At 41.5% G+C, this 19,837-nt stretch overlaps 1 protein-coding gene across 3 annotated transcripts; it reads left to right on the top strand.

Moving 5' to 3' along the window:
- Positions 1 to 5,077: 5,077 nt before the first annotated feature.
- Positions 5,078 to 19,719, top strand: nup153 (nucleoporin 153). Of its 3 annotated transcripts, none has more exons than XM_062409396.1 (22): positions 5,078 to 5,191; positions 8,859 to 9,084; positions 9,214 to 9,489; positions 9,935 to 10,074; positions 10,612 to 10,740; positions 10,861 to 10,977; positions 11,155 to 11,199; positions 11,361 to 11,414; positions 12,355 to 12,495; positions 12,612 to 12,664; positions 13,063 to 13,198; positions 13,492 to 13,644; positions 13,724 to 13,822; positions 13,916 to 14,000; positions 14,095 to 14,196; positions 14,299 to 14,940; positions 15,104 to 15,292; positions 15,500 to 16,420; positions 16,555 to 16,938; positions 17,058 to 17,276; positions 17,424 to 17,610; positions 18,060 to 19,719. In XM_062409396.1, exons 1-22 carry the CDS (start codon positions 5,114 to 5,116, stop codon positions 18,145 to 18,147), a joined length of 4,464 nt encoding a protein of 1,487 aa, XP_062265380.1. In that variant the 5' UTR covers positions 5,078 to 5,113; the 3' UTR covers positions 18,148 to 19,719. The 3 variants fall into 3 exon arrangements, with proteins under 3 accessions (XP_062265380.1, XP_062265382.1, XP_062265381.1); XM_062409398.1 differs by having other exon boundaries at positions 5,079 to 5,191; positions 8,862 to 9,084; XM_062409397.1 differs by having other exon boundaries at positions 5,079 to 5,191; positions 8,862 to 9,084; positions 13,060 to 13,198.
- The last annotated feature ends 118 nt before the right edge of the window (positions 19,720 to 19,837 follow it).

Raw genomic sequence — 19,837 nt, 5'->3', positions numbered from 1 at the left:
ACTCTGTTAGTTATAAAGCAGGAGCATGATAAGACATGCAGTGTTTGAACCATCACAGTCTTTATTCATCACTCTACTTTCCATGATGACTTAGTCTTAACAGTGGAAGTCTTTATCGTCTTGACATGGCATTTGGCGTCCACACATTTCCGATTTTGGACAATTTTTTGTGCACAATGGCCAATAATGTTTTTCATTTGTAGTTCCTGTAATACCTATTTGTGACCATACTGATCTATTCTCTCTATAGTTGGTGTTAAGAAATAATTTCCACATGATAATCAGCTTTTTTAAGCATTTACATTTTTACTGAGATGGTTTGGATTTACACACATTTGATTTGCTGATCATCAATACCTTGTTTGACAGGGTTGTTGAATAAAATATATGTGTAAAGTTTATAGTTCTTTGTGTTTCATCAGCAGCCGTCAGGCATCATCCGTTGGTTGACAGAAAAAGTCAAGAGCATCGTTCCTTCCTGGCTGCAGAAACACTTCAAGAATGAAGATGCGACTGAAGAAGGCGGTGCTGTACCAGAGACAGACCAGAACTGCCAGTCGCCGCCTCCTCCTCCTCCCAATGGCAGCGAAGAGGGACCTCCTCGTCTTGATGGGTTCTTTTCCCGAGTCTCTGACAAAGGTAACAGCAAAGTTCCATGAAAGATAGCACTCCAACTTCTGTTTAATGCTTCTTTTAATGCTTCCCATGAAATATTATGGGATGGTTATACTTATTAGTAGAAGCAATCAGACCACCACAGTTTTACAATAAAACTAAAATTAGGAGCTCGGTACTTCATGTATAATATAATAATGGGTTTATGTTTGACGATGCCATTAATTAATAACCCAGTGAACGAGTTTTGCTCAAACCCTAACTAATGTAAGCCTTTCTCTTGCAGTTGACATTAAAAAGCACAGCACTGAACTCCAGCCAACTTGGATATTCACCCTTCTACCCTGGGAAGACCATGTATGGAGGGGCAGCGGCAGTCAGGAGCCTTCACACACGTTCTGGAGCACCATACCAGGTACGCTATTGAGAACCATACACATTAAAACCTGAGTTGAGTTACTTTATAGTAAAAATTAGTTAATTATAGTCATTCTTTGTGTTCATTCAATGTCATACGTTTGTCATCCCTGAGTAGGTTAGCAATGAATTTCTGACATGACAGCGACTGGATGTTATTAATTAAACTGGAGACTAATTTGGCTCATCTGATCCGAAGGCCCAAGTGAGGAGACAGATCAAGGCCAAGCCTTATGGAGCTCAGCCCTGTGGGGTGACGAGTGCCACGGCCAGACGCATCCTGCTGTCATTTAAGCGCATTTCAATCCTGTCAACGCCTCCACCTTCCCCACCTTCTTTTTCTCCCCCCTTTCTTCTCCCCCCTTTTCCCCCTTTCTCCACCTTCCCCACCTTCTTTTTCTCCCCCCTTTCTTCTCCCCCCTTTTTCCCCTTTCTCCACCTTCCCCACCTTCAGCTTCTCCCCCCTTTCTTTTCCCCCCTTTTTCCCCTTTCTCCACCTTCACCACCTTCAGCTTCTCCCCCCTTTCTTCTCCCCCCTTTTTCCCCTTTCTCCACCTTCCCCACCTTCAGCTTCTCCCCTCTTTCTCCTTCACAACCACCACCCCCTCTCTCCATCAACAGGGTTTGGGGATATCAACCCACTTAACTGGACCTGTGAGGTCTGCTTGGTGATGAACAAGCCATCAGATGCAAAGTGTGTTTGCTGTAGAACCCCACAGCCGGAATCCTCATCCAAATCTATGGACAGTAAGCCATCAGCCACGACCTCAGTTGGGATGGATAGCAGCACGAATGCCACCTCCACCACTACGACCACCACAGGTTTTGGCACAATGTTTTCCAAACCTGTTGGAACCTGGGACTGTGACACGTGTCTTGTTCTTAACAAACCTGATGCAGTCAAGTGTGTGGCCTGCGAAACGGCAAAACCTGGGACAGGACTTAAATTCTCCCTGACTCTTTCCTCTGCCTTCTCAGCTGTTAAGACTGTATCCAACCCAACAGCCCCTGTTACCTCAGGGTTCATTGGATTTGGAGACAAGTTTAAAAAACCAGAGGGTGCATGGGAATGTGGTACATTATTGGTAGAGAACAAGGCAGAGGACACAAAGTGTGTGGCTTGCACAACTACCAAACCAGGTAATCAGAGCATGACCATGGTTTTGTAATTTGGTATTTTGAAATTCTCAGGCTTTGAATTTAAATATGTAAAAAAAATGATCTGTGTCATTGACTATTAAAATGTTCTGTTTGAAAAATATCTCATGACATGTTTGTCTTCATTACGTATAGAAAATGAAACGTACCACTGCTGGGAGTTGAACTGTATTGCATTGTAGATTTAGATTATATAATCATACAATCAATATAGTCAAGTTTTCATACAAATATGATCATCTTGTAATTTTTTATTTATTATCAAACAATATATTTTACGAGTTGGGTCGTAATGACAAGACAGCATGAACCGTTGATTATACTTACTTCATACATATTTATAAATGAATATAATTAATCTTCCTAAAATGAAATGACTATAAATGAGGCAAATAAATTGGTTTTGATATTTTTGGTGAAATTCTGAATCTAAACTATATATATATAAAAAAAAGTTTACAGGTCTTTAACTCTCTTCTTTTTTTTTACTTTTAAGATCCTTAGTATTTCGTTTAATGTGATTTCCTCGATACGTGTTGACCGTGTAAGCTGGCATTCCTTCACGCACACGGACACACAGCCTCTATGAGGCCGTTGCTACAATAAATGTGACCCGGTTAAAGAGGCGACACCCTCTTTAACCCGGTCAACACTGGATGGGGAAGCTGCTCTGACACACTTCATTGGCTGTGTTACACACTCACACACTGTCACATCCACTGACACACCTAATCAGCTGTTTGCCATACTGACATCATATCATATCATATCAGATCATATATCCTGTCATATCATATCATATATCATATCATATATCATGTCATATCGTATCGTATCGTATCATATCATATATCATGTCATATATCATATATAATTTCATATATCATATATCATATATCATGTCATATCATATCATATCATGTCATATATCATGTCATATATCATATCATATCATATATCATACTAATATATCCCTAGTTGATCTAGCTAGCCAGCAAAGAAGCTAGCTAGCTAGCTAACAGCTAGTTAGTATTGTACATATTTCTTTCTTCGCACTAGCAATGGATTGTAAAATAAAACTTACATGCATCAGATGTGGAAAAAGAAACAGTGTGAAATTAATGGTAGCTGTTCCCCAGTGACTACATACTGTGTGGGTCATTTTTTACCCATGTGATGTAAAAGTGATGTACACAGCTTCATTTACATTTGCTTATAAAGTAGGTGAGAAAAAATAATGATTTGTAGTAATCAAAAAACAAGACATTTAATGAAAACTTAGAATATTAAATGATAAAATGTATTTCAAACATTTAGCAAAGAAACACTCATTCATTTAAATAACACAGGAAATGAATACAGTTCATTTTTAGCACCACCTACTACCAAAAAGAGGCAAGGCTGGTTTTATAACTTTAATGTTTGCATTAATAATCCATTTTGGTCATATTTGTGGGGAGTATGTTTACAATGTATATGTAAATTCTTTAAAAACATTTAATCCCAAACAGATATTTTAAAATATCTCCTATAATATGTTGCATTATGTCAACTTCTGACACTAAAAGAAATACTGAAAGTCCCATTAGACTTAATTTAATGCTGCATTGTGTTTTGCATTGGAGCTGCAACAAAAGGTCATTCGGAAAATCTTTCTTCTAACTTTTGCAATAAAAACCAACACATTTGTAAATCCTGCACATGGATTATTGGATGACTGATCTGTGTTCACTGTTTATAAATGATTTGTAAACTGGATCATAATGGTTTTATAAATTGATTGAAGATTTGCGCAGGACATTTTACACAGCTGACACTACGAGGCTCAGTAAAGCTTTGAACTATATCATATGCAAGCACCACTGTAGCATTAAACCTACACCTGAATTTACATAAACGACCCAATGGGGAGTCTGTATAAAAGACCAGAGGGCTGCAGTAGAGTGCTAATATACTCCACCAGGCTCTATTGTAAGGACTGCAGCCATGCAGAGCTCAAGGACTTGTTGGCCATAATAACAGTGTTGATGAGTGCAGGCTATTACAGTTAAAATACAGGTTCTGGCACCTCTGCTCTTCACTCTGGGACAATTTTGTAATATTACCTCAACCATATCAGATGCTTGTGTGTCTGTGCACCAGGTCCTACTCGGAAATACGAAATTGAATGTGTAATGATATCACAAACCGAAAAACCTGACATTTGAGATGCTGCATTTATGGCATTTCTGCATTAACATTTAACAGATATCAACAACCAGTTATTGAAATGACTGCATATGAATTCACATCCTGATTTTCGAATAAAAAAATTGTGAATGGTGGAAGAAGTACTACCAAAGAGAGTACAAATAATACCACATTGGAGAAATAATAAGTTATGCAGTATTAGCATAAAAATATACTACCTTATTAAGATTTCAGAATGAATATATTTAAATTTTGGATGATAATTTGTGATGTTGTTTTGGTATAGAAACTATTTAAATGTGTGTAGCCTAATCATCTGTAATATATAATCGTTTATTGATTTATTATATTTTGTATAGATAATATGACTTAAAGGTAAAGTATCAAGTAATCAAAGTCAAATAAATATAGGGGAATGAAAAATGTGTATTTCAAATGTGATTATAAGTCAAAAGATGTAAAAAATTAAAATATATCATTGTGTCTTCTATACTGAAGGTTAGAATTAGATTTTCTATTGATCACATAAACAATACGTTGTTTTAAATCCTGGCTCTGTGCTCGTTTTGGATCGGGTGACCCAAAATAACCCAACGTTGGGGCCATGTGGTTCAGAACCCCGTCCAACCTCTTTGTTTCCGTTTGCTACTACATTTCCCAGAATGCCCCGGCGCCGTGCGGGATGACAGCTATCCGGCGCCGAAACACCGAGAGACGCTCAAACGACAGAGCCATGGCGGCCACGGGTGGAGGGAAAATTAGAAGCAGGAGATACCACATCGCCTCCAAACCTTACGCCAAGAGCAAACAGGTAAACAGAGTGGACGCTTTCGCGTTGACGGTCCGTGTCGAGGACGTCGCGGTGGCCGCAGCTCCACTTTGCCCCGGCTTCTTGTTATTGTTTGCTTGGAGACATTTTAAGGCCTGTCGTTAGCGCTCGTGGCCTCCACGCGTTGCTAGCATGGCCGGGAAATGCTAGTTAGCTAGCAGTCCGGCTACCAGGTTAGCATTAACCAGGCGGACTTGACAGGTCAAATCACGGCACATTGAGTCATTTAGACTAGTGAACCGACGTGTGTTAACGTGCAGGCGTCCACATGACACACGGGGGAAACCGGCCGTTGCGCCCCTTAGCGAGTTCATTGCTGCTAGCGAAGTTAGCATAAAGCAAGGAAGTGGGGTTCTGCGTATTAGCTGCTGTAGGTAATGTACGCTAGCGTGCTAGCCCTGGCGACCCAACGCATTGTTGTCTTCTGTTCCCGAGTTCAGAGGCTTCGCGCCGTCGCTTGTTGAAGTGACATGGCGGTTGGGCTCCAGTTTTTAATTGTCCTCAACTGACTGTTATCAGCTCTTGTGTCAACGGATAATAAGAGTGAGGCGTTGGGGGAAAACGTTTTGCATGTTAGGCTAGCTCCCATTAGCTAGATCCCAGCCAGGAGGATTGCGCAGGAAGCATCGGCTGGAAACCCACATGGTTGCAGGAGATCCATGATGCTTGGAACAACTAATATTGATTTTTAGACCCTCTTCATAATCTTCTGTTGCAACACTTGAGATGTCCATTAACCTCTTTGTCAGCCATCACGATTAATTAGTGGACTGCAAATCAGATTGTTGGAATTGAAGTCAGCCTGCCGGTGTCCTCGGGTTGTGGAGGGAAACCATATACTCTTAAAAATGATGCCTTGACTACAGTGTGGATATTGGAAGTCACACAAACAACTAGACATTATCAGTGAGTTGCATTTAATAGACAGATTATTAGGTACACCTAGAATCCAGCAGACTAAATTCGTCATTGATCAGCCAGCAGGACTTAATGGGGGATTCAACATCTCTCAATAACATCTCAAACATGCCCGAAGTTAGCCAAAGAGCGTATCAGCACTATGCATCCTTCTGGGCAAAAGTTTAGTGGACTGATGAAACTATTTATTTGGAAAGAACATGCAGCACCATGTATTGGGATGATACAAGATGTCCTGGAATAACCTCAAGATAATATATGGTTCATGAAGAAAATGGTTGAGCTGAAGTAGTTCTGTGTGGCCAATGCTCTTAAAGTCCTCTTGATCACGGTGCAGGTCTGATCTACAGTTGCTGCAATAGTTTGTTTGAGGATACTGCTGTCACAGGAGGTTCAACCAGTTAGTAAATTCAAGGGTTCACTTACTTTTTTTTAAGTCTACCATAGAGACACAAAAGATTTTTATTTGTTATGTGCTTTTAGCATAATATTGACTGGTTGATGACCTCATGAGTACATATAATAATGCTCATCTATTTGTCTAAGTTGCTAACAATGCGGAAGTGTCTGAAGTACATACAAATGTCTGTGGACTGTATGAGCCATACACATTGATTATCCCATTCTTATGCTCAATTAGCCTTGAAAGTTTGAGCTTTTCTGCTATAGAGAGGTTAATTCAACTATGCTGGTTATAAAGCAGGAGCATGATAAGACATGCAGTGTTTGCACCATCACAGTCTTTATTCATCACTCTACTTTCGTGATGACTTAGTCTTAACAGTGGAAGTCTTTATCGTCTTGACATGGCATAAAAGATGTTGTTAGGTACAAAAGTATGTGTTCATCACATTCATTCATGTAATCTCTTAGCTTAAAAAGCTAGATTCACAAATCTGCTCAGGTAAGGATATTCAAAGTGAGACACAATAAAGCAGAATCCGTCGACCACGATCACTTTAGTCCCGTGACCGTGCTGACAGCAGACATGAGGCACCCTTAAATCCATATAACAATAGTGTATGTGGTGCTAAGTAAACTAGCACTGTCGTGTTATTACATTCTTGACGAGTCAATGTTTTGTGTATTTGCAGGGTGGCCCACATGTGTCTTTTCAAAGATAAAAAAAAAAAGCGAGAGGCACATATGGCTCTTCACTGCAGTTGCAACCAACTAGAGGTTACACAGCATGTACATGGAGCGATGAACCAGCTAGGTAGCTTCGTTGCTCTACTTCCTTTCTCCAGATGTTATCTTCTCACGCCTTAACTAAATACATTCAGATACTGTTAGAGCACCATTCCAATAACCAAAGAGATCAACAAATGTGACATTTCAACAGCCTTGCTCCTTGGTACAACCTTAATTTTATCTAGTCTTTTTATTCATGTCATAAGTTTAGTTTCTGGGTTTTTGCTCCTCTACTGCAGCTCCAAAACTCCTCCATCCTGTAGGGACATCATCAGTGTATTTGTGGAGAATAAACCAGCATTAAATCTTCATATTTCAACTACAAGAGCTAGTTTTGCACACAGCACAAACTACTATAGCTTTTTCACAACAGAATATATGGCCCAGCTGACTTGAAGGTCTGCAGACCCGTTCAGGGGTGCTGATTTAATTCCAGTTTACCGATGAAGACCAAGAAAGCTGCTAAGGCTCATATATTCTACCATCGAGAGCTGGAGCAGTTAATTTTTTTGTTTGTGGGAGTCAAGACTTTGTCATTGCATACGATTTGTTCAGTATAAGAACCCAGTACAGAGCAGCGTCACTCGGCCACTGCGTCGTAGAACCACACACAGTGCCTGACCCAGTTTCTGTCTTACTGAGCTTGTGTTATGATTTGCACTGGAGAGAATGAAAGGCTTCTCTCTGCAAGTGGTGCTGTGCAGCTGATTCAAATAATCAAATGGAGTGTTAATTCATTGTTTCCCATTAATTTTCTAGACTGGGGCGCCTGCCATTTGTTCTGCCACAGTTTCATAATGAACCAAATTTTATTCCGTCCTTTTCATAATAGCATAAAAGATCTATATCAGTGTTTTGTCTAAATTGTTGAGTGCTAAGATTCTCTCGGTCAGCCTTGCCACTCTCGTTTTCTCACTAACACTCTTTCATACACCCAGCTTCCATCACACATTGAATCTGATTCTGTGGGAAACACAACTGTTTTATATGATTCAGACGTCTCAAAAACAAATGATGTGGAGTTGCTTTGCTGCAGATTCATTTTTGTTTTTCAACACCATGTATACAAGCTCCAGCATTTGTTTTCCTTGTGTTGGTCAGATGCACCCACCAATCTGTACACATACACATTGAATGTGTTTAGTGTGTGTTCAAATGGCTTGGTATGTGTTTAGATCAGACCACACATTTCTGATTTTGGACAAATTCTTATACACAATGGCCAATGTTGTTTATCATTTCTAGTCCCTGTAATACCTATTTGTGACCATACTGATCTATTCTTTCTATAGTTGGTATTTAGAAATAATTTCCACATGATAATCAGCTTTTCAAGCATTTACATTTTTACTGAGATGGTTTTGTATCACACACATTTGATGTTCTGATCATCAATACTTTGTTTGGGTGGGGGGGGGGGGTTGGATAAAATGTGTAAAGTTTATAGATCTTGGTTTTGTCTGTCTGTCTTTATCTCTGTATCTTATGCATTTCATTCCCTTTAATTGCATCCTCTCCCTTTTTCCGTGTGTTTCATCAGCAGCAGTCAGGCATCATCAGTCGGGTGACAGATACAGTCAAGAGCATCGTTCCTTCCTGGCTGCAGAAATACTTCAAGAATGAAGATGCGACTGAAGAAGAGGGTGCTGTACTAGGGAAAGACCAGAACTGCCAGTCGCTGCCTCCTCCTGCTCCCAATGGCAGCGAAGAGGGGCCTCCTCGTCTTGATGGACGTGACTCTCCAGAACCTAGCACTAGTTACATAGGTGAGGGATCATTCAGTCTCTTGGGTCATCCTAGATTATCTGGAATAGTAAAGTTCTTGTATGACAATTTCATTTTTCCATTGTCTTCAGTACCAGCATACTCAACTGTAATTTTCTTCTCATGCACAGAGCCCTCAAGCAGTCGGGCATCCTTGAATTTTCAGGAGTATGTCCTTTCTCGGCCCCCTCTGAGTCGCTCCCACCTTCATTTTGCCCCACTGGAGGCCTCCTCTCCAACTCTGGGGGCTTCCAGCAACCTCTTCTCCCAGCCCTCCACCTCCTCAGCACCTGGACCCTTTTCAACAGGCTTCTCCTTAGTGAAAGAAATCAAGGACAACCTCTCACAGCACGAAGATGATAACATCTCCACCACAAGTGGGTTCTCCTCCCGCGCCTCTGACAAAGGTAACAGCGAAGTTCCATGAAAGATAACACTCCAACTTCCGTTTAATGCACCTTTTAAATGGATGTTAAATCACCTGCTAAGGTGATTGATTGGAATGCAAACCTACAGTCTGTTGAGTCTCTTAGGGACACTGTTGGATAGCTTTCTGTGAAAATGGCATCCATCACACGTCTTGTATGATGAACTGGTTTGAACAGGATTACTTTGCACTGGCTGAGATTGAAAAGCAGCATTAAGAAAGCAAATTCAACCTCAGAACCAGAAGAAATTAATGATATTTGCTTTAAGTAATAAATGATAATGTCACCAATTATTAGTGTTGCAGTAGGTAGAGGCTCGTGTTTAGTTGGTGTTTGCGACTTAATTTCTTTTATGAATGGAGATTAAGCTAGAATTCTGACTGAATTCGAACTGGTCTGAGATGAATCTCCTTTTGCTTTTCAGATGTCCCCACTTCAAAAACGGCATCACTTCCCCAGCTTTGGTCCCCAGAGATAGACAGAACAAACTCTGGGCCTCAGCCTTCCCAGTCCAGTCTGAAAAAGCCTGCATTCAACCTGTCTGTTTTTGGAACGTCTTCCAATGTGAGTATCTGGGTGTCTATTCATACTTAATGTGAGTCTGTCAGTGTATTATAAAAATAAATTAATTTCCATGAAATATTATGGGATGGTTATACTTATTAGTAGAAGCAATCAGCCCAGCACAGTTTTATAGTGAAACAAAAATTAGGAGCTCGGCGAGAAATCCCGTCATATCTGTGGCCCACTGGACTGAGGTTTATACTCACCTCAGCAGGCAGGCAGAAAAGTCAAAGCCAGCCCCCTCTGTGCACTGATTATCATTGGTGGTACATGGTAGCGGGCTGCTTGGGTTACTCTTCCTTCTGCCTTCTCACCTGTTAATACTATCCACCCCCACACCTCAGGAGTTTATTTATTGGCCAAACACGATCTGCGACAGAATCTGTGGGAAGTATTGAAACGATTTTTGGAGATAAATGTACTTTTTTATTTCATGTTTAATATAATAATGGGTTTATGTTTGACGATGCCATTAATAAATAACCCAGTGAACGAATTTTGCTCAAACCCTAACTAATGTAAGCCTTTCTCTTGCAGTCGACATTAAACAGCACAGCACTGAACTCCAGCCAACTTGGATATTCACCCTTCTACCCTGGGAAGACCATGTATGGAGGGGCAGCGGCAGTCAGGAGCCTTCACACGCGTCCTGGAACACCATACCAGGTACGCTAGTGAGAACCATACACATTACAACCTGAGTAGGTAAACAATGAATTTCTGACATGACAGCGACTGGATGTTATTAATTAAACTGGAGACTAATTTGGCTCATCTGATCCGTAGGCCCCAGTGAGGAGACAGATCAAGGCCAAGCCTGCTGGAGCTCAGCCCTGTGGGGTGACGAGTGCCACAGCCAGACGCATCCTGCAGTCATTGGAGCGCATGTCCAGCCCTCTTGCTGTGAGTTTACACACGCATGGATGAATATTCCAAATCTCTGCAGATCAAACTTGAATTAAGCTGCATCAGTGGTTTGCTATTTTGTTAATGTCAACTTAGCTTCATAACATTTTAGTATTTTTCCTTGATTATTATGTATTCTTGAAATGTTTCATTTTGTTTTTTCCTCATCTGTAGGATGCCAAGCGAATCCCAGCAGCAGCCTCATCCCCCCTGTCACCAGTAAGTACTTTTAATATACATCCATGTATTGTGAACATTAACACCCCATGAAGCAGGTAACTAATATTCTTTGATGAAATGTGATAATGATGGCCAACCACCTGAATTCATTTGATCAGTTATGTCTGACAAAAATGTCCTGATCTCTTTTTTCTTTTTAGTCTATGGATGGCACAAACCTAGATGCTTCACATTTCCAGTCCAAAAGGAAACGGGTAGATACAAATACTTTTTATTCCAAATCCCAATGTAGTGTGAGAAGCTTAAGATTTCATTGTAACTTTGTGCCTGTTATGACTTTAAGCTTGTGTATGCACATCAGCAAATAGCCGGCATCATTTTTAATGGAGTCCTTAGACAAGGGTCACAAGGCTCAGTGATGTGAATGAAACAGGGGTGTCATTGTACAAACTCAGCAGCACTTGTTGTGGTTCGTCTTTCTGTCATTTCCTGTCCCACTGCCTGTTGGCCTCAGTTACAATAGTTAACAGGATTCTCCTCAGCTGGGACACAGCTGTTCTCCACTGTGTGTGAGTGTTTGTGCTTCCTTGTGTGCAAAAGCATTCTGGACTGCAATTTGTGTTAGGCTCGTTAATGTTGGTGTATATGCTATGTGTTAAGTCTGGTCCACTGATCTATTGTACCAGCTCTGGATAGGACTTATCCTCTGTAATAACTGTCAGACATTCCCCTCTGCGACAGCCGCTTTGTAAAGGCCAACAACGGTGTATTGACCCTTTCATGTCCAAATGAATCTAAACTGTAAATGATTTTAAAACGGATGCTTGGGTTTTACAGCATGACCAAGGATTTACATTTTGGACCCTACTGTCCCTGCAATAACGCCAATAAATCTATAGAGCTTTAAAGCAATATTGAAGGATAATGCTGGTATTGTTTTATTCTATATATCATCAATAAACTGCTGGAAGAATAATTGATCTCTGCAGACATATGATTTACAATATGCATGGTCTGTGTAGAGATTTCTGTTAATGCCCTGGGAAGTGGTTTAATTTTTTAGTTGGGAAATATACCACTCTGGCTGTTTGTTATGTTGAAGCTAAATCCCAATACTAATGCTATGGTGTTGACTATTAAGAAAAGGAATCACCGTTTGTCGTTATGATTTTAATCTTCCCCTCTTGAATTCAGATGGATTCTAACCTCCCACCAGTTCAGAAGTTGATGGTTCCTGCTGCAGCCTCAGTGTCAGGAAACCGCTCTGTGTCCTTCAGGCCAACTTTAACTCCTGGAGGAGTAGGACGAAATGTGGACAGGACCCCAAGAGAAACGGTCAGGCACATAATGCTGCGTTTCTGTCCACGACATTGTTCATACATACTAAATATAACTAGTTTGTGTATAACACATTATCTGATGCTAATTATGTTCTTGTTTTATTCCCATAGCCCACAAGACAATCGCCTCAACTACCTAGGGCAACCCTAGGTCTATCTCAAAGGTACTGATGCAACACTATCAGATATGCTCTGATTGATTTGGTATCAATACACCAAAATTCATTACTGATTATACCATAAAAACAAAATGTATAATAATTATTATTTCAAAGATTGCTGGCAATTCTGTCAACTTTTTTCAATCTGTGCAAGTCGTCTGTGCTTCCTTTTTATAATTATTTTGTTGTCCAAAATCTTGTCTTTTGCTTTCGTTTGAAATGGAAACAAGAGAATTACCCCAACATTTTTGTTGTAATAAATTCCAACAATGATAATGAAAAGAAAATGAAAAGCAAGACACTCACAACAATTTTCAAACGTTTTGCAGATGTCTAACTTCTTTTTATGAAGTTTATGAAGTTCAGTCGCAATTACTGTACCCTTGTTACCCATCTAGCAGTACAATTGGCTCCAGTGGCCCCGCCTATCCTCTGTCCAGCACGCCTGCAGCCAGCAGCGGTGGCTCTGGAGGAGGCAAGATGAAGAGAGAGAGGACCACTACGCGAGCCTCCACAAAACACCCAGAGGAGGATGAGGTAAAGAAACCATGACTCTGATTCCAAACGTATTTATTCATTTCTAATACATTATTTATAACTATATCTTAACTCTCAATTAGTTTCCCAGTGTTTATCAGTTTTATAAACAGTTATACAATTTACTTTTATACAAGGGCTTATTTTCAGATCAAGTCAAAAGTCATAAATACAGATGAGATAATCATACATGAATTTATCTCTTTCCATAATCAGCCTGATAAATGAACAATTTCTCAATATAGAATAGGTTGTCTCAGCCCAGCAATACTCATGCTTGTTTTTGAATTTAGATGGTTGAGATGCCAGACCTTCCGGCAATTTCACTTCCCATCAGCGCCTCCACCTTACCCACCTTCAGCTTCTCCCCTCTTCCTGCTCCTACCACCTCCACTGCATCCAACTTCACTGCTGTTACTCCTGCTAAGGAAACATTTGCAAACAAGGTACTGCTTCCTCTTACCACATTGTAGGTGCATTGTGAAACGCTAAAGAACATTTGCTAATTTTAATATATCTTTCCAGGAGCCTCCAATAGCCTCCACACCGCCCTTTGTACCTTTCACATTTTCCTCCCCAATTGTGAAAGCAACTGCTTCTAGCCCACCTAGCTTTTCCCCTTCTGTAAGTAAACCGTTTATTTCTTAGCAATTTCATAATCACTATTTCTTTTTATTCCATTTTATTAAATGGTTTATTTCCTTTTCCTGTTTGTAGACTGGATTTACCTTTAGTGCACCTGTAGCAAAGTTAGGTTCCTCCATAACTAACGGGAAGCTGGCCACGCCCATAGCATCAGCGGGTAAGAGCGTTTTTTCTCACACATATTGCCTGATTCAGATTTCTTTGTGTAACAGAAGTCAGTTTTTATCCTTTTGTTGTCATATTATCTACAGTTAAGCCAGCAGCAAACAAAAGCACAGAAGATTTTGAAGGACCCTTTAAACCTGCCAAGGTCCTGAAGCAGGGCAGCGTGCTGGATCTTCTCAACTCTCCTGGTTAGAGTCACTGACACATCATCAACACGCTTTGTGTTTTTGCATCTTCACAAAACTGAATCTGCAAATTCATTGTTTTAATCCTTCTCCTGTTCTCTCCAGGTTTTGCCTCTCCTGTTGCTCAGCCTTCCTCAGGCTCAGACACTTCTCCCCAGCAGACCTCCACACAATCCACTGCCCCTTCTTCCTCCTCCACAACCACCACCCCCCTCTCTTCATCAACAGGGTTTGGGGAAATCAACCCGCTTAACTGGACCTGTGAAGTCTGCTTGGTGCCGAACAAGCCATCAGATGCAAAGTGTGTTTGCTGTAGTACCCCACAGCCGGAATCCTCATCCAAATCTATGGACAGTAAGCCATCATCCACGACCTCAGTTGGGATGGATAGCAGCATGAATGCCACCTCCACCACTACGACCACCACAGGTTTTGGCACAATGTTTTCCAAACCTGTTGGAACCTGGGACTGTGACACGTGTCTTGTTCTTAACAAACCTGATGCAGTCAAGTGTGTGGCCTGCGAAACAGCAAAACCTGGAACAGGACTTAAACCCTCCCTGACTCTTCCCTCTGCCTTCTCAGCTGTTAAGACTGTATCCAACCCCACAGCCCCTGTTGCCTCAGGGTTCATTGGATTTGGAGACAAGTTTAAAAAACCAGAGGGTGCATGGGAATGTGGTACGTGTTTGGTAGAGAACAAGGCCGAGGACACAAAGTGTGTGGCTTGCACAACTACCAAACCAGGTAATCAGAGCATGACCATGGTTTTGTAATTTGGTATTTTGAAGTTGTCAGTCTTGGGTTTTGAATGTCTAAATACAAATGAGTTGTGTCATTGACTAGAAGGTTTTTCATTAGATAATTATCAGTTTAATGAAGTATCTTCTTTTCATCATCCACACTACAGGAGCATCAGCAGGAGCTTCAGTCGATTCATCTTCAGCCAGCACTGCTCCAGTGTTAGGTTTTGGAGATAAATTCAAGAAACCAGAGGGTGCCTGGGAGTGTGAAGTCTGTCTAGTAGAAAATAAGGCTGCTGATGTGCAGTGTGTTGCTTGTCAAACAGTCAAACCTGGAGCTAGTGTGGAGTTCAAAGGTAAAATCATACTTTCAGTTTTCTTACAGCTTATGTTAACTCAATGTTTCTTGATGCTTAGTAGCATATAAATATATTTTCAGATGTATTTGAAAAATTATATTAAAGCATGATGACATGTTGGTGAGAAGTACTCAGAAGTTGAAATGTGACACATCAAATCCACATTTTTTTTTAGATGTTTGATGTCTTTTTTTGTCTCTTCAGCTTTTGGTTCAACCGCTTCTGGCTCCTCCACATTTGTTTCTGGAGGTATCAAGTTCGGAACATCTGACAGTACCTCAGGCTCTGGATCGGGAGGTTTTAAGTTTGGCACATCTGACAGTACCAAAGGGTCTGGATCCGGAGCTTTCAAGTTTGGAGGCGTATTTTCAGAACCATCATCAGGTGGAATCAAATTTGGATTTTCCTCATCAGAATCCACTTCTAACGATGCTACTGCCTCAGGGTTCAAATTCGGAAGCTCAGGTGAGGGCTTTAAATTTGGAGCTGTCTCTAGTGATGACAAAAAGTCAGAAGAGCCTAGCACAGGTTCTGGGTTTAAGTTCGGAGCCAGTGAGGGGATCGTTTTTGGAACTGGGTCATCAAGTTCAGAAAGCAACACTACTAAGGGTGGCTTCTCTTTTGGACTGTCGAAACCTGAAGAGAAGACATCGGACACCACCACAACATCCTCTTTCACAGCACCTGTTTCTTCTCAAGGAAACAGCAACAGTGCTGCATCATCAAATGACACAACATCAGCCACCACCACCACAACCACCACCGCTGGATCTGTTTTTGGGAGACTGGGAGAGCGAAGTTTGGCGAACACCACACCACAAGGTGGTTCGACGTTTGGCTCCTTACCGACGGACAAAGAGCCGGCTGCTCCCACGTTTACCTTCGGGAAGCCGGAGGAAAAGAAGGAAGCCGCCTTCCTCTTTGATGCTGCTAGTAAGGAGGCAGATGCTGCACCGGCCACTTCAGGGGGTTTTTCCTTCGGCAAGCCCAGTGCTCCAACAGAACAACCTCCACCCGCGTTCGCCTTTGGAAAGCCAGCCGAGAACAGTGAAACATCTGCTGCAGAGGCCCCAAAGCCCTCCTTCGCCTTTGGACAAAGTGCTACAGGTAGCTCATTTGTGAATGGTAAGCTTTTCGATTGGTATGCAATTCATTTATATATACACAAGAACAATAGATATGAGCCAAACTTGATGAAGCTTAAATACTATTAAGACTTGAATATTTCATAAAACCCGTTTCCCTCTTTCTCCCAACAGATTCGGGTGCTTCCCCAAAGCCAGCATTTTCCTTTATGGCTAGTAATCCAACCAACAGCACTAGCTCCACCACCTCGTCATCCTCGACCCCGACCCCCAGTCTGTTTGGCAACAGTAACGGCTCCACGCAGGCTGCAGCGCCAAGCAGTTTCATGTTCGGTCAGCCCGCTGCAACCTCAAGTGACGGGCCTCCAGCTAAAGCCTTTCTTTTTGGACAGAGCCAGGATAGCCAGGCGCCTGCTCCATCAGCAGCTCCTCTGAACTCTGTCCCAGCCCCAACTCCGTCTCAGTCCTTCATCTTTGGTGCTCCCAACGCAGCTCCCCCTGCTGCTGCTCCGTCCTTCGGCTTTGGAGCAGCGGCTCCCCCTGCTGCCTCATCTTCAGGTCTGTATCTCTTTGTGATCATTCAGTCTTCATTGACAACTAAATATTTTCATCATATATAATCAAATCTTAATTTCATAGTTCTAATCCGAACATGTATTTATATCTTTCCCCCACAGGTCCGTCTGCAGCTCCCCCCCCTTATGTATTCAGCTCAGCTCCAGCTGGAGGCTTTGGGGCCAATCAGACTCCGTCATTTGGCTCATCTTTCGGGACCTCTTTCTCGTCCACCCCCTCACAGGCCCCCGCCTTTGGGGCCAAAACAGAAGCAGCCCCTGTCTTTGGACAGCAGGTTAACTCCACACCTGTATTTGGGGCAGCTACAAATTCTGCACCAGGTCAGTAACTCAAATAACCTTTTTTCCTTTTAGGTTGTCTGTCTGTACTACAATGTGCTACTGATCCTCACAATATAAACGTATATTTCTCACATGTACGTGTAATGATAGGTTTCTTTTAATGTAAATGTGATTTTTATTTTTCAGGTGGAGGCTTTCAGTTTGGAGGAGCCAGTGCATTCGGAGCCACAAACAACACCTCGGGTGTGTTTACTTTTGGAGTAGGTTCCGCTGCTTCTCCCGCTCCCTCTGCCAGCCCCTCCATCGCACCCCAGGCAGCACCACCTGGAGGTGGATTCAACTTCAACTCCCAACCCCAAGCATTCAACATTGGGTACGTTAAACCCTCTTAGTTTCCTTGTGAGAGTAAGAGATCTCTACTCTTCTCTTTGTTTTTTTTTTGCAGTTGCACACAGAGCAACTTTCTGCTCATATATTTATCATGTACAATTTTAATCTTAAATTGTTGGGTTATTGAGATTTGATCTCTATTTTTACACCTAAGTTGGTCTCACCACAGTATACCGCCTTTAACCGAAGGACGTTTTGCTAAAAGGCCAAATGTGGGTTTTGATGGTTGAGTTAGTTTCATTTCAGTGGTTTAATCTTGTAGCTTCAGTAGTAAAATCCTTTAGTAAGGAGTTCATACATTTCAGGTTTATAGTTATTTTCCTGATGTGTTTGATAATACTTCAACACTAATGGTAAAATAATACACTAATTACTCTGTATATTTGCGATCTGTTGATTTTGATAATAATGGAACCTCATTTGCTTTTCCAGGGCAGCTAAAACCTTCACCGCTTCTCCCGGTGGACAGCCAGCGATTGCAGGGCGCAAGATCAAGATGGCGGTGCGGCGCAGAAAGTAAAGCTCTAGAGAATCAGCTAGAAAGCAGACATGACTTTGACTTGACCCTCATCCTCACTGAAGGCTGAATAAAGTCTTGGAAGGTCTCCACTGGACTAACACTGAAATGACTGGGCATGTGAAGAAGGGAGGAGGCTTGGGGGCCACTTTATGCTCGAGCTAGAATGGGTGGGGCTGCAGGCTGGGCTCAGAGACTTTCACACGTAGATCAGAGCTGTTAATGTGAGACCATCCCGCAGGACTTCTCATGAAAAAACTTTTGACTGGGCAATGACCCTGACTTAGAAAACCACAATCAAGCCAGGGCCCGCCCCCCACTGCTCAATATGAAAAACAAGAAAAGTCATATCTTATTTTTAACACCGGCAAATGTCTGCTAGACTTTAGGCATGACTTTTTGTAATAAAATTACAAAGCTGCAAATCTAAAGAGTTGTGAGTATACACACAAAATCTTATTATTAGTATGGGTGATAAGGTTCTGAGCTGTGATATGCAGAGAGATAGTGAGAGCTGTGTGGTCACCTTTTAGTGGCAACCCTTCAAACTGTTTAGACTGCTCCTTCACAGGAAGACCAGATGCCGTTGGAGGTGAAGCCACGGTGTCAGTGCAGTGTGCTGTATGTACAGGGATGAGCGTGTAATCTTTGTGGTGAATGCTGCGTGATTGTGTTTTTTTCCTACCCCTCTTATGTAAAGACTTGAGGTGTGTTTGGTTTCTTTGTACATGCTGAGGTTGCGTGTCGGTGTGCGTATGAAAACTGAACAACAAAGGTATCGCCTTGGACGCTGGTTAGCGCCACCACAGGCTGAGCAAGCAAAATGAATGTTTAAAAACAAAAAACACAGGGAGGAAGGAGGGCAGGGTTCAGGAGAGGGGGAAATGTTTCCATGCACTGCGGAGGCTGGACCGGGCCGGAGGCTCACGACCTTGTTCAGCTCCTTTAAAGATTTTGTGAATGCATAGTTTCAAAACTCTGTTACATGTTTGATTCTTTGACCTCCCTCTGGTTCGCTCACCTTCTCTGTTTTCTGTGCCCAGTTGTCTCTCTCTCTCTCTCTCTCTCTGGTTCACTCCCTCTTCCTGAGTCCTTACACTCTCCCTTTACCTCTTTGCCATCCCTCTTTGTATCTCTCTATCTCTCTTAATTGGCCTTTGAATATTATAAAAACCTGTAAATAGTGATTTTTTTTTTTTTTTTTTTTTTTTAAATCTGTGAGGTTGAACTTTTTTTGTGTTTCCAACTCTGCATTCAGCATTTTTTGTCTTTAGAATTTATAATGTAAATTCCTATATTCAAAGTTGCCCGAATCCATTTAAAAGAAGCCTAAATGCAAATTGGAGAGTCTTTGATGACTAAAGGTATATTGGCTTTTCTGATCCACTTTTGTTTGGACCAAAACCAGTATTGTACAAAGTATTAAGTATATATTTTTCTATTGCGTGTTTAAATGGACAAGGGTGGCTCTGGATGATAAGGAAGTCAGTTTAATTTTAAAGCCATGATTATTACTGAATGAGTGATTATAATTAAAACCATTGGTAATTACCATCAATAAAACTATAAAAAGAATTCAAGTTTTCTGTTGTTGCTCTTTTTACACAGAGCTTAAGTTATTTTTTACGGTGTAATGTAATTATAAGTTTAAATACATTAGTTTAAGGAATGTAATTGGTGTTTATAAGTGGTT

Source organism: Platichthys flesus, chromosome 17 (assembly GCF_949316205.1).
Source record: "Platichthys flesus chromosome 17, fPlaFle2.1, whole genome shotgun sequence".
In the NCBI taxonomy this organism is placed as follows: domain Eukaryota; kingdom Metazoa; phylum Chordata; class Actinopteri; order Pleuronectiformes; family Pleuronectidae; genus Platichthys; species Platichthys flesus.
This window is presented reverse-complemented; position numbering and strand designations above follow the sequence as displayed.

Coding starts and splice junctions, on each gene's coding strand:
- nup153 (XM_062409396.1), top strand. CDS start 5,114: ATGGCGGCCACGGGTGGAGGGAAAATTAGAAGCAGGAGATACCACATC. Junction 11,200..11,360: donor CCTCATCCCCCCTGTCACCA/GTAAGTACTTTT, acceptor TTTTCTTTTTAG/TCTATGGATGGCACAAACCT. Junction 16,421..16,554: donor AGGTAGCTCATTTGTGAATG/GTAAGCTTTTCG, acceptor TTCTCCCAACAG/ATTCGGGTGCTTCCCCAAAG.